This window comes from Aspergillus homomorphus (assembly GCF_003184865.1).
Source record: "Aspergillus homomorphus CBS 101889 unplaced genomic scaffold BO97scaffold_2, whole genome shotgun sequence".
NCBI lineage: Eukaryota > Fungi > Ascomycota > Eurotiomycetes > Eurotiales > Aspergillaceae > Aspergillus > Aspergillus homomorphus.
In genome coordinates this window covers 687,324-700,874 of record NW_020291888.1, presented here as the reverse complement: position 1 = coordinate 700,874, position 13,551 = coordinate 687,324, and the positions used below count along the sequence as shown (strand labels likewise).

General features: G+C 50.2%; 5 protein-coding genes across 5 annotated transcripts; 3 read left to right on the top strand and 2 right to left on the bottom strand.

Moving 5' to 3' along the window:
- Positions 1-746: 746 nt before the first annotated feature.
- On the bottom strand, positions 747-3,298 carry BO97DRAFT_410388 (uncharacterized protein; the record flags this gene model as incomplete). The annotated part of the gene is made up of 2 exons (XM_025696135.1): positions 747-2,066; positions 2,120-3,298. 2 exons carry the CDS (start codon positions 3,296-3,298, stop codon positions 747-749), a joined length of 2,499 nt encoding a protein of 832 aa, XP_025556027.1.
- A 404-nt stretch (positions 3,299-3,702) lies between these two features.
- On the top strand, positions 3,703-5,858 carry BO97DRAFT_360377 (coatomer subunit delta). Its single transcript, XM_025692355.1, has 4 exons — positions 3,703-3,796; positions 3,869-4,312; positions 4,366-4,562; positions 4,634-5,858. Exons 1-4 carry the CDS (start codon positions 3,794-3,796, stop codon positions 5,544-5,546), a joined length of 1,557 nt encoding a protein of 518 aa, XP_025556026.1. The 5' UTR covers positions 3,703-3,793; the 3' UTR covers positions 5,547-5,858.
- Positions 5,859-6,251: 393 nt separating this feature from the next.
- On the bottom strand, positions 6,252-6,718 carry BO97DRAFT_77678 (uncharacterized protein). The gene has a single exon (XM_025701056.1). It carries the CDS (start codon positions 6,579-6,581, stop codon positions 6,312-6,314), a length of 270 nt encoding a protein of 89 aa, XP_025556025.1. The 5' UTR covers positions 6,582-6,718; the 3' UTR covers positions 6,252-6,311.
- Positions 6,719-7,671: 953 nt separating this feature from the next.
- BO97DRAFT_381968 (CeGAL family transcription factor) lies at positions 7,672-10,592 on the top strand. Its single transcript, XM_025693275.1, has 4 exons — positions 7,672-7,874; positions 7,944-8,055; positions 8,093-8,847; positions 8,906-10,592. Exons 1-4 carry the CDS (start codon positions 7,678-7,680, stop codon positions 10,290-10,292), a joined length of 2,451 nt encoding a protein of 816 aa, XP_025556024.1. The 5' UTR covers positions 7,672-7,677; the 3' UTR covers positions 10,293-10,592.
- BO97DRAFT_430928 (uncharacterized protein) lies at positions 10,454-13,224 on the top strand (the record flags this gene model as incomplete). Its single annotated transcript, XM_025697466.1, has 4 exons — positions 10,454-10,587; positions 10,656-10,750; positions 11,593-12,279; positions 12,344-13,224. 4 exons carry the CDS (start codon positions 10,454-10,456, stop codon positions 13,222-13,224), a joined length of 1,797 nt encoding a protein of 598 aa, XP_025556023.1.
- Positions 13,225-13,551: the final 327 nt, after the last annotated feature.

Genomic DNA, 13,551 nt, shown 5'->3' with positions numbered 1-13,551 from the left:
AGTGGACCGGCTCCTTGAAACATCGAAGTCTTACTAACCCTCCCCAGTCGAGAAGAAGTTACAATGAGATTCATTTCTCCGCTAGAAATAAGGACACATGAATGTACTAGTAGAGGAACCTCCAGTTCAGATAGTACCGGCTTTTAAAAACATCCATCCGAGGGAAATGCGCAAGGTCATTGAACCATCACGCCAGCGTTGAAGCTTATCTAGAAGGGATATCACAGCACAACACCAAGTGCAAACACACAATGGAAGGAGAAAGGTACAACCCCAGACGCCAGAGAGAATGCCGACTTATGTGGTATCGCAAGAACCAGAAGCGACGGGGAAAATTCAAGGTAGAATTGAAAAAAATACAAACCTGGTCTTACAACCCGGGCCAGGAATGACCTGGGCGGTAGAAGCATACTTGGGGGATATACTCCTTGCAAAGAGGAAGAAAGGCGAGGTGGTGAAATTTGAGGAATACGTACCTGGTCGAATAATAGCAGTCATAAGAAACCGTTTGGTTCGAGGCTCGCAGATTTCGTGGAGAAATTTGATGTTAGTGGTTTTTGAAGCTCACTGGCTGTCTCCTACCCGTTGAACGGATATGGAGCCTAAGGGCAGCACAGTTCGCTGAAGGGTTAATGGCGAAGAGGGGAAGCCCCCCGATTACTCCAAGGACTAAGCGTGCCTCGAAGAATATTGACTAGCGTGGTTCAGGGATAATGGTGGGCAAGTAGGTGGGAAAGTAGGGACGATCATGAGGATCGGGATCGTTTGGCATCAGGTGAAGGCGTTTCAATCAACTCAACTTCGTCTTCCGGTTCCCTGTGGCGTTTGATGGAGGGATGACTGGGGGCTTTACCAGAAGCTTCATCTGCAAATTCGCCTGACTCGTTTCGAAACGCATCCAGGTACTTCTTAAAATCCTCGTCGTCGTCATCGGCGGTTAAAAGTGGTGTCTGCTCGGTTTCGTTATCGAATTCTCCGAGATCTTCGAACTCATCCGCATTGGCGACTTCCCCTTCCTCGTCCTCGGAATATTTGCGGGGACTTTCCGGCAGGTTATCCACAAAATCTATCGCATCATCTCCCAAGTCCAAAGTTGGCCGGGAATTGGTGTCTGCTCCATCTTGAAAACTTTCATTGAGGTCATCTTCTGAGGCTTCGTGCGAAGCCGCAGCATCATCGCCAAGCAACGGCGTGTCCTTGGCGTCCTCATGACTTGGAGAGGCTACAGTAGAATTTTCCTCAAGAGACTGGGGACCTTCCTCTAAAGCAGGAGGTTGTTCAAGCTGGGCTGCCTCAGCATCTTCGCCAGTCTCAAGCTGGTCAACTTCCAATGATTCGATGTCTTGAACATGAGCATCTTCCTCAGAATAAGATTCAACAGGATCAGCATCGACATCGTTATACTCGTACTCGTTCTCATCACGCTGTTCATTTGCAACACTAGCGGACTCGCCATCTGCCTGTTGCTCTTCTGCCATCTCAGCGGGCGGTAGTTGAGTGACCGTAGCACTTGACTGGCTTTGTTCCTCGAGTTGGAGCGATTCTTCCTCGTTGTGTTCAGAGATAGCTGTTTGGCCTTCAGCTTCAGCTTCGACCTCACCATTGATGCCTTCTCCAGATGCATTCTCATCGACGCCATCAGCCGAAGGTACTGCTCCTGATGGCTGGTGATCCTCAACATTGCTCTCGCCGTCATTCTCTTTGGAACATTGTTGACGATGGGAGACACTTTCAGGTATCTCTGTACCGACATGTTTATCCTCTTCGGGTTCGAAAGCGTGTTCTTCTTCCTGTGGCAAATCAGAATGAGGCACTTCGTCAATTCCTTCATAGAACTCTGCAGAGACAGCTTCAACTTCTGCGTAACTATCCCAAGTATGAATATCTGTAAGTCCCTTCCCTTCGTTGGCTGCTGCAAGAAGATCAGACAGCTCGGCGGACGGCGTTAGTCGGGTGCTAAGTGAAAGGTAAAGAGGCTCTGGTTCATCAATGCCCTCATTATGGCATAACCGCAAATACAGATCAACTATTTGAAATAGTGTAATGTCGCCCATGTGCGTAGAATCCTGATAGTCAAGAATTAGCATCTGTGTACCAGGAGCGGGTGAGTGAAACATACCTCTGCAAGCTGGAGATTCAAGGCATCCACATCCATGATAAGCACGTCCTTCTCTCCAACATGCTCCTGGAGAACATTGCGGCATGCTTCGAGGAGATCGGCAAAAGGACCGTACGCGAGATTTTCATCTTCCAAGAAAAATGTCTCCGAAGAATCGCCTTCCCTAGGAGGGAAGAGAGATATCTCGGTTTCCTGGTAATATACTTTAACCGGGTATAGAGCTTCATGTTCTGTCACCTCAACCGCTTGCTCAGCTTGCTGTTGAACATCCTGACCAGCCGTTACCTCGTTTTCTGCCTCTTCCACGTTCTTAGTCTCGATTGGCTCAACTTCTTGGCCATCAATTTCTTTAGCCTCTTGCTCTACCTCCTCGACCACTTCTTCCCTCTTCTCTCCTTCTTCCACGTTTGGGCGGGACGCAGCCTCGTCAGAATGGCTTTCCGATGCCTGAGGCTGGATTGGTTCTGTAGCGTTGTTGACCTGCTGTTCGGCTTGTGCGAGATTTGAATCTTCGTGTTCTGCTTCATTGGTATTGAGAGGACTTTCGTTCACCTCCCCATCTTCGAGTTGCCCATCTTCGAGTTGCCCATCTTCAAGTTGCCCGTCTTCGGCTTGATTTGCCGCAGACTCATGTGAATGCTTCTTTACTAGCTGAGTTTCATCATGCTGACTTGGCAAGGCCTCGGATACCTGTTCAGCCCGAGGTTCTTCGTGGGGTTCTTGGTGAAGCTCTTCGTGAGATTCCTTTTGTCCGTCTACAGCGGCATTCCCATCGGGGGAACCTTGTCCTTGTTCTGCGTGATTGTTGGATTGTTCAAGAGAGGGCTGGGCATCAGCGTCCATGACCGGAGCATCGAGATCTTCATCGTAGTCGTCTTCTATCATATCGGCTTCGTAATCCCTGTCGGACCCGTATTGCATCTCGATATTGTAGCCTTCGTCAGCGAAAGCGTCTTCCGCGTCAGCCATCGTCGGTTCTGCAATATCGTCGATCATGTCCGCATCATGCGCACCCTCCTGGTCATTATTGACCTCGTTAGAAGGTTCTTGAAAGTCGTCCGCTAACATCATGTCCTTGTCTGTAGTTGAAGCCTGGTCTTCCATAATGTCGATGTCGATGTCAAAATCGTCGACGTGCCCCTGATAAGGAGACGCCATTTCCATTTTATCCTCAGCCATGGTAGCTTCCATCGTGAGAAATGCCAGCGAGGAGGCGGCTGTCATGGCACAGAGATCAACCGAAGGTTAGAGACGCGTGTAAATTTCGGCGTGGCGATTGGGGTGCGCCTGACGAGCAGCCCAAGCGCAAAATTGGGGGACTAGCTTTGGCCACCAGCTAAGGTATTCACCAGATCTTTAAGGGCAGGCCGTTAGTACTTCCACTTTGTAAGTGCTCGACCCCGATCCGAGATAAGCCGCAAACCGGTAAAGAGGAGGGAGGTTGATGATGCTCTAGTACGGGGTTGCAAGCGGACGAAGCTTCTTGTGCTGCGGTAAGCGAGGGGGTAGCGCGGGCGCACGGGCCAACGGAGACAAAGAGAACAGCAAGCGACTCCGACCTCCGTGACTTCGACGTCTAGACACGCCTAACGAGAAGAACACTCGTCACCTGGAATCACGGGGACAGCTTGCTGTAGATTTCGCAATCCACTCGTGAACTCTGAACTCACCACTATGGTATGCTTTCATTCGTTTGAAATCCCTCTAAGCCAATCTCTCCCAACTCTCACTTACCTCCCTCAATGTTAGGTCGTCCTCGCAGCGTCGATATGCACCCGCGGGGGCAAGGCAGTCCTCTCGCGTCAATTCAGAGAAATCGCTCGCTCCAGAATCGAAGCCCTGCTCGCATCCTTCCCTAAACTAGCTGACTCTGGCACCCAACACACAACGGTCGAGCAGGATAATGTCCGTTTTGTCTACCAGCCCCTGGACGAGTTATACATCGTCCTGATCACAAACCGCCAATCCAACATTCTACAAGATATCGACAGCCTTCACCTCTTCGCTCAAGTCACCACCAGCATTTGCAAGAGCTTGGACGAAAGAGAGATTGTGCGCAATGCGTTCGAATTGCTCAGTGCCTATGATGAGCTCGTGACGCTAGGATACAGAGAGAACCTGTCGCTTACTCAGATCAAGACATTCCTAGAGATGGAGAGTCACGAGGAGAGAATTCAAGAGATCATTGAGAGGGTACGGCTCATCAGAACTCTTTCGAGACAAAAGTTGCTGATGTTTCTCTCTAGAACAAAGAACTTGAAGCCAGCGAGGAGCGCAAGAGGAAGGCTAAGCAGCTGGAGATGCAACGAAAGGAGGCTGCTCGGAGAGGTGGTCCAATGGCACCCCGGACCCCTTCTTATCCTGTCTACACTCCTCCTTCCCGCCCTGCCGTGCCCGAGACCTACGACACCTACGAGGCAGAGAAGAAGAAGACTTTCGCCAAGTATGTCTTATATCCTTCCCCCTTCCCCCTTATGTGCTATTGTCGCGGACACTTACGGTTCTCGTCGTTAGGCCATTACCTGTCCGGGGCAAGGGCATGCAGCTCGGAAAGAAGTCGAAAACTACAGATATCTACGAGAAGGTCCGTGGTGACTTGGGTCCCGAGGTAGAGGAGTCCACTCCTCTGGTGACCCCACAAGCATCCACCCCCGTTGCCGATACAGTGTCCTCCGCACGTGCGTCGCTCTCAGGGGATCGTGACCCTGTTCATGTAACGATTGCAGAAACTATCTCCGCTACACTTACCCGTGAAGGTGCCCTCAGATCGTTTGAAGTAAAGGGCGATTTGCAGCTTCGAATCACCGATCCGTCGTTCACCAAAGTCAGACTCGACCTCCTCGCAAACCCTACGCATGGTGCACAATTCCGCACTCATCCAAATGTCGACAAGGCTGTTTTCACCAACGACTCTGCTATCCAACTTAAAGATATCACCAAGCGATTCCCAGCCAACAACTCCATTGGTGTTCTACGCTGGCGTGTCGCTAGCTCTGGATCCGACAACGCTGAAATACTGCCTATCACCTTTACCGTTTGGGTCAACAAGGGATCTGACTCAACTACAGTCACGGTCGAATACGAGCTCACTGGCTCTGACAGCCTCCGGGATGTTGTTGTCACCATCCCCTACCAAACAGCCGAGCCCGCAGTGTCCAGCTTCGACGCCGTGTATGAGGTATCGGGCGACAGTCTTGACTGGAACGTTGGCACTGTGGATGAAAGCAACGCATCGGGAAGTTTCGAATTTGAATCAAGTGGCGATGGCGATGAAAATGAGTTCTTCCCAATGAGCGTGCACTTCTCTAAAACCAGTCCTTTTGTTGAAGTCGACGTTACCGACGTCTCGCTCTTGGAGATGGAAGGAGAAAGCACAGCGTTCACTAAGGACGTCAAATGCGTTGCTGAGAAATTTGTTATTGAGTGATTACTTGGATGTATAGAGTATTAATGACGTTCGGATTGCCCTATTTTTCCAGTCTCCAGAGTCGCGACTTTCTTATTGTTTGTTCTCTCTTAAACCAGGATTCCTTTCTTCTCAAGTCTGCAATTCAAGCCTTACTTCTGAATCGTACCACTCATGTCTTGTCAAACCTTCCCGGATGTTCCAAGTCGCCTCCTGCGTGTTAAGGTCGAATAGGGCCGGTATCAAGCGCTGATCGAGGACCAGGCTTGGCGATTGCTGCGTATCTCGACCATGGATGGATGAATTGAAGGCTATTACTCGACACATTCTGGGCCATGAACATGGACGGAAAGATATTGTAGTGATATCTCCGCTTCTTTGATTGGTGTGTGCTGAAAGTTACCAACTAACTTGTCACCTACCTGATGAGCTGGCTAGGGGTTCCGGCAGGCAAAGCAAGTCAGAAGTGGCCCGCAAGCAGTGGAAGGTTTAAAACGGCTCTCCATTTTAGTCGATTGGTCCATCGGCTATCCGTGACTCCGATTCAGGTACTATGCGGTTTTTTTTCTTCGAAACCCGGTACCCGCCCGAGCTTCTTGAGCACCCCTGTGACTTTTACTCCTGTCATAGCAAGGGCTCATCCCATGAACAGTCAGCTATGGTAGCCAAGCAAAAAGAGCCAAGAGGGTTTTTTTTGACCCGATCGAGTTCTGAATGGTCACTATTGAGTCAGGGACCCGCTCAGCAAGGTGTTACATACATCATCCCTCACCGTCACTGCATAAATTATGGTTGACTACCATGGAGATGCTGGCCGCCGTACCCAGGCGCGTTGATGGGAAACTTAAAGGTTACATATGTGGCCAAGCAACAATTGACTAGGCCAGTCAGTAGTGGCAAGACAGAGACCACACGCATGGAGAGCGAATACTCACTGCGATTCAACTCTGGTTTCTCAAGGGGTTTGTATATCCGTCTTCTAAAGGGACTTTTTAACCACAAGAATACCAGCTTTGCTGACTGTATATTGACCAGGGTACGTATGCAATCTCGCATGCGGGGTGGAGACTGAAATGCACCTTAAGGGTTCCTTCATCAACAATCCGGAGATCACATGCTGATAGGTATTGCTACCTCTACCTCATAAGAGCTCAGAAAAGGTCGAGAAACTTTCAGCAACGCTATTCGACTGTTCCACCCATGGTTCAGTCTCTATATTTCGGGTGCGCGCCTCTCCGCATGCCGAGAAAACAGCGATGTTGGTATTCCAGCCTTTGGCGGAAAATGACGACTTGGTCTCGCACATTCTCAGCTGGCCAGGTCTACTATCATGTACAATATACCTCTCCCCAACAAAGGAAGGAAATGGCAGGGTTACATCCACCCCTCGCAGACGGCGATATCATCAAAGCCCACTTTTGAGAGTTACCAGCTACGATCCAACTCAGGATCCAGAAGGGTGTGCCTTTTCTGGCTCAATCCCCATGCCGGTTATGGGTCCGCTACACCCAGACCGCAACTGGGTTTGAACTGCGAAGAGTCATCAAGCCTAAAAAGCCAGATGGAGGGGGCCAGTCCTTGGTCGAGGCTTGTCTCGACGGCAGACAGAAAGGCTTACGCATCCACTTAGACCATCGAACCGTCCGAAAAGAGCGAAAATATCCAGAGGAAAGCAAATTTTCTATCTCCGCAGAATAAACTCAGTGGAATTCTGTCAGGAACCACTCGTCAAGGGCCCCGATCAACGCTGAATCCTCTTGCTCGGCAGTGCCTTCCATTTGCGAAACTCTGACCTAAGGGGGTTCAGGGTCGGCCACATGACATCAATATGAGCCACCATCTACACACTCTCTTTCTACCAAAGAATTTGGATCATGGAACATATAGAAACCGCTCCTATTGATACCCCTATCGCTAAATTTTACCATGCATTTCCCTTCCGCAACACACGCGACAAGAAAATGCAGATTTCCAACTGGGCAGATCAATCAGCTTTGTTTCAGGTTGCTGCACCTGAGGCAAAAGGACACGGCCATGGAGTAAGCTTGCGCTACTATCTCTAGCGTATTAAAGTCTCATCTTTCTCTCTCTCCAGGATAATCCGATCCCACCCTTGCTGAGGCCTAGTAGGGACCTCTCGGGTATCAGGAAGATGGCAATTCCAAGATTAGCTGAAGGCAAAGAAGCGGTGCACTCTGCTCGTTCTCACCGTCGTCATGTAAGCCGAGCGTGTGAGTCTTGTAGACAAAGGAAAACAAAATGCACCGGGGACAAGTCAGGCTGCCGCAACTGCCGGGATGCTGGTATCATTTGTTGCTATACGGACGGCAAAAGGGAAAAGTCCAAGAGGTGCGCCAAGTCCAAGTCTGAGCACTGAATACCGTTGAAGCCGAGTACTTGGTACTGACTGTTGCAAAGACAAATGGCAAGCTTGGAAACCAAGATCAACGCTTACGAAGACATTTTGCAAAGGCTAAGCGTTCGCTTTGGCGTTTCTGAAGAGCAGCTGATGGGCTACGCTCTGGCAGTGGTATGCTAGATGACTTCTTTCTGAATCCTACCTAGAGCCATTGCTGAGTCCCTTCCAGGAAGACCCGTCGGACTATGCCTCATCACATGGCGACGCTTCGCCTCCTCACCCCGAGACCCGAAGGCAGTCGTCGGTTTCCGAAGTCGCTACGCCTTTGTTTTCCGGATTCAGCAACAACCTAGATCATATAGAGGAGGACTTCAATCGGGATGAGATTTCACAAGCGACTGGGTTTGTTGGTCAGAGCTCCGAGATATCTTGGCTACAGACTCTGGCCAAGGAACTGGATCATGAATGTGATCCCAGTCACTTCAGTGGGAAGGAGCCATCGCCTGCTGTAGCAACCCACCGACATCGTTGGATATCCTTTCCGAACTACCACCTAGACGATATGGAGATTCCTATGGTCGAACATGTGGATCTGTATGCTTATCCCTCCAAGGATGTCGCAACGAAGCTTTACAAGATATATCTTGATTGGGTACATCCCTCGTTTCCGATCATCGGTACCGCCGCTTTTGGAGCACAATTCCAAGCTTTCTTCACAACCGCCTCTCTGCGACCCGGAAATCGGTGGCTGGCAATACTGAACCTGATCTTCGCCATTGCAGCCAAATACGCTTATCTCTCTGAGACTGAATGGCAAACGGACAAGGAGGCTCATCTTGTGTATTTCCTCAAGGCCAAAGCTTTGGGCCTAGATAATCAGCTGATGACTTTCCCCGACCTACAGCAGCTGCAGGTCGAAGGTCTGACTTCTCTGTACATGCTGACTCTAGGCCACGTCAACCGGTATGTATTCATAACATACTCGCCTGACTTGTTGGCATTGACTGACAATGCCTGGCAGTGCTTGGACCTTTTGTGGCAGTGCTATTCGTGGAGCTCTTGGCCTTGGGCTACACCTACGCAATGTTGGAGACAGCACCTCTGATGCTTCAAGGGAGATCAGGTACCGTGTGTGGTGGACTCTCTATACGCTTGATCTTCGTCTCAGTATAATGTCCGGGCGGCCTTCTTTCATCAACGATTGCCTTTGCACATCGCCTCTACCCGTTCCATTCGATGAGCAGGACTTTGGGAAAGATGAGGTGATTCGTCACCTTAGACGTTCGATTTACGGTAGCCCCCTTCCGCCAACGGAAACGACATCTGCAGCCCAGCCCGAGACAAGTGCAAAGAGTACGGGAATCGAAAAGCGAGACACGAACGAGGATAACTACTCACCCTGCGGGTCCTCGTACTTTCTTCATCTAGTTCAGTTAACCATGATCGCAAAAGAGTCGCTAGCTAAGCTCTACAATCCGAGCGCACTTCAATCCCCTTGGCAGAGCACCGAGCTCGTTGTACGCAGTCTCATGCTCAACCTTGATGCGTGGCTTATAAACCTCCCCAAGGAGTACGATTTCACTGTGACCCAGTCTTCGCATGTGTCTCAGGCAACCTCAAATCAGAGGCTTAGTCTGGCTTTACTATTCTACAGCACAAGGATGGGCATCACACGACCGTGTCTTCGTCGCGTGAATCTACCCAACCAGGAGGACAAAAAAATGCAAGAATTTGGCCAGAAGGTAGCAGAGGAATGCGTAGAATCAGCTTGCCACATGCTCAGGTTATTTCCTGAAGACATCAAAGCTGCAACGCTATATACAGCGTCGCCTTGGTGGTGCTTGTTGCATTTCCTAATGCAAGCCACAGCGGTGCTCGCCCTTGAACTTGCTTTTCAAGCTCAACATGTACCGGATAAGGCGCCGATGCTTTCAAAAGCGCTCGATAAAGCGTATGATTGGCTTTCTCTGATGTCAAGAACGCAGAAAGCCCCAGAAAGAGCCCGCAGACTCTGTGATCGGCTCCTGCTTCACCTCAAATCAAAGGAAGGCATCAAAGCCTCTGAGTCTCCCTCCGTTCAGCCCACCAGCCTCGAGTCACCAGCGGATACTCCTATCTCATTCCCTATCAAGACAACGGAAAGCGTGTCGGATCCAAGTGGGCCCACTGGAATGAAACTAGACTGTCAGCCATCAGCAGCGCTATTGACCGATGGATTGACGTACGCGCCTTCACACTTACTAGAATCAACAGGAGACCTTCCGATGCAGAGCGAAAACACCCTGGGGATTCCGAGCAACTACGAAGACCTCTTTCCATATGACACAAGCACTGGTCAGCTTACGGGCTCTCTTTTCCCGGCGGACTATGGACTGGATGTGGAGCCGAGTGAGTTCTATCAATTTTGATATCTCGTCACGGGTTCAGTACCGGTGTACAGCATCATCACAATGACAAACGTCTCAGGCAGCTATGCCTAAGAACGCCTACATATATCTCTGCTCTTCCTAGTCTGCAGGATTTCTGTGCTTCTGAAAGTTCATGTGCTTATCGGGCCGCGTCGACATCCATGCCAGGTTCTCAGAACAAGAGACTGTCCCTCAACCCAATGCTTATCCTTATTCATTTGTTCCTCGGCATTATAATACGAGGTAGAGTCTGCACATCTGTCTGCGGTCTAACTCATTTGCTATGTGAGGTTATGTGAGTTGATTGTTGACTATTATTCAGACCAGCTTAGGTAGTTCTATGTGAGACTGTTACCATGCAAGGAAGATTCTCAATTCTGACCAACAGCATTGCCCGATCAGGACTACATCCTTAATCTTCTCAATCAAACTTAGTTACGCTACAACGCATAACGCTGGTAGTCTGGATATGCGAGTAATAGCTGAGGTCCCCTTTCATAGTTCAATACCTGATGAGGTGATCTCCGTGTCTGTATCTGAGCCTAAATCTGCCCTCTGTAACATGGTGGAAGATAGATGGCGCTTTGTACTAGAGCCACACCTGATCGTACACATACCTTAGATTGAAAGGCAATTACACAATGTCGAGGCTGTTGTTATTCCATACCACATTTGATGCTCTCTCTCTAATATGCACCGCATAACTCATTTTTGTGGTGGATTAGTCATCCGGATACATGACTCCATCGAACAATAACAGCGCCTTGTTCATTTTCTTAACAATCATCACGTTTCGCCTCCTATCAAGTACTATTCTGTGGCTACATTCCAGCATGAGCTTAAGCTATTGATATCAACCTGACTTGCTTGCTGACTTAAATTGCTGCTGCGTCATATAACATGCAGTGCTATTAAATCCAAATCGATGCCGCGCCGCCTACTTCAATAGGTCATACAACCATCTGCGTCTAGCCCGTACCAGGTGCAAAGTATTGTTTCGATGATCTGCGATAGTTGAAACAGCTGTTTCGTGGAAAGCGACGTACGACTTGGCTCATCTGCAGCTAGAGACTCTTCATATAGCTCATGAACATGGATTTTAATCATCCCTCCATCCCCGCAACTGAGGCTGCCCTCGATACTCTGTCACTGCAGGATTCCATATACCCCGATCAGCCACCAAATGGGTCTTCGAACAGCTCGACGAAGAACAAAGAGTTGCCGCCCGTCAATGGGTGTTTATCGGTCTTCAAAGCCATCCTTGAATCTGGAGACATAATCATTGAGTACTCGGATCCAGAGATAGTGGCTACCTCTCCAGCCAAATCTGTCCTGCATAGCTGGCGAGTGTCCAGCAATGATCTCATGCGCAATAGCCCCTATTTCAGAGCTCTGTTGGATCCGCACAAGTTTTTGGAGGGCAAGAACTTCATGAGTCAAAAGATTCAAGCCCAACAATTGACGTCAGAGTCGCCGGCTGAGGGCGTCTCTCTTGGTGACAAGCAAGTTTCGAATTCGCATGAGCTGCCAATCGTCCGACTTCCAAACAACCATTTCTCCTCGCGCCTTGGGATTGATGCCGTTGAGCTCTTTCTCGAAGTCCTATCTTTTGACTCCTTTAAAGAGGAGCACCAGAGCGCCTTCAGCGCCAGACTCAAAGTGCAGCCTATATCTCTTGTCGCAAGATTAGTGGAGCTCGCCGATGCTTTCAACTCGCCACAGGCCATCAAGACCGCTCTGAAACAGTCAGGCTATGCCTTTGGCAAGGGCAAATTCCCTCTCACGAAGTTCGATTCATCCTTGTTGAAGCTCGCCGAGGATCGGATACGACAGACGATATTCGTGGCCCGGTGCCTCGATGAACACGCTATTTTCCAGGTGTATACCCATACACTCGTCGTTCTCGGATCAAAGTACTGGACGAACGGGGTCGAAGCCCATGAAACTCCCACTTTTCCCTGGCGATACTTCACCGGTGGGATAGAAGGTAGGCCATTGATCTCTCATTAACACCTTCCATAGTGACCGATATACTAAAAAATGACATGTAGAGGAGCTCTATTTCCGCCGCCAATGTGTCCTCAACACGATCACAGATCTGCAAGCCCATTTCCTCCGTGTCTACGGAGCCCTCGAAGGACAAGACGAAGCAACAGCAGTAGCGACCTCCACATCAGCCTCCTCATCATCCACAACATCCACCAGCACCAACTCACAACCTCCACCGCGACCCCCATTCTCTCTCCCAGCAACCTCCACAACCCTCCACCCCCGCCACTTCCAATGCCGCTACGGCTTCGCCAATTCCAGCGCCTGCGACGCCTTCCACCTCGGCCAAATGACACGCTTCTTCGCCCTCCGCACCAAAACCATCTTCCTAGGCTCCACCCTCATCGACGACCCAGACTTCCTTCTCGTGCTAGACGATGAAAACGATGGTTCCGAAACGGACCAAGCCAACAGCCCTAACCAGCACCACAACCCCCCATCACCTCAAACACAGCAACACCAACAACAACAACAACAACAACCAACAAACATAATCGCCCTCCTCGCCTCCCTCAAACAATGCCCAGACTACCAAATCGACGCAAATCACACAGGCTGCGGCATCCGCCGCCGCTTCCTGCCGCCGCTAGACTGCATCGAGCGATTCGTCGGCGACGGCCGCGGCCTGTTGGGCGTGGACTTGTTGTCTTCACGCTGGGACGCGGCCCAGTGGCCGTTGGCGGCGGGGTCGTGGGCGAACCGGGCGCGTCCGCGCGCTTTGGTGCTGGATGTGCATCTGTCTCGCATTAATGCTATCCCTGTGATGGCGCGACCGGGGTTTGGTGGTGGTGGGAGAGCGGAACGAGCGGCCAGGGTGGGCAGCTCGCAGGAGGAGAATGCGAGGTTGTTGTTTACGGCGCGGAGGAGGAATTGGGAGGCTTAGTTTTCTTCTTCCTTTCTTTCTTCTTCTTCTTTTGGGTGGTTCTTAGTTGATATTCTGGGGGTTGAGGGGAGGGTGCGATCGGTGTTGTTTGGATTTGTTTTGCGAGGGTTGGGAGTCGGGTTGGGTGGGGATGTACTAGAGGGCTAGAAGTTGTGAGCTCAGGTTTCTGAACGAGTGGGGAGCCAGAGTTTGTGTGCGTGGGATGCTGATTGTCCGATATTCTGGATGTGGTGGGAATCTTGGGATGACTTAGTGTTTGGATCTTGATTGGCCTGTAGTACATACCATATACAAGCAGATAAAATATCGCAAGGATGTATATAGATT

Coding starts and splice junctions, on each gene's coding strand:
- BO97DRAFT_360377 (XM_025692355.1), top strand. Junction 4,313..4,365: donor TTCAAGAGATCATTGAGAGG/GTACGGCTCATC, acceptor GTTTCTCTCTAG/AACAAAGAACTTGAAGCCAG. Junction 4,563..4,633: donor AAGAAGAAGACTTTCGCCAA/GTATGTCTTATA, acceptor TCTCGTCGTTAG/GCCATTACCTGTCCGGGGCA.
- BO97DRAFT_77678 (XM_025701056.1), bottom strand. CDS start 6,581: ATGCGAGATTGCATACGTACCCTGGTCAATATACAGTCAGCAAAGCTG.
- BO97DRAFT_381968 (XM_025693275.1), top strand. CDS start 7,678: ATGGCAATTCCAAGATTAGCTGAAGGCAAAGAAGCGGTGCACTCTGCT. Junction 8,056..8,092: donor TGGGCTACGCTCTGGCAGTG/GTATGCTAGATG, acceptor TCCTACCTAGAG/CCATTGCTGAGTCCCTTCCA. Junction 8,848..8,905: donor ACTCTAGGCCACGTCAACCG/GTATGTATTCAT, acceptor AATGCCTGGCAG/TGCTTGGACCTTTTGTGGCA.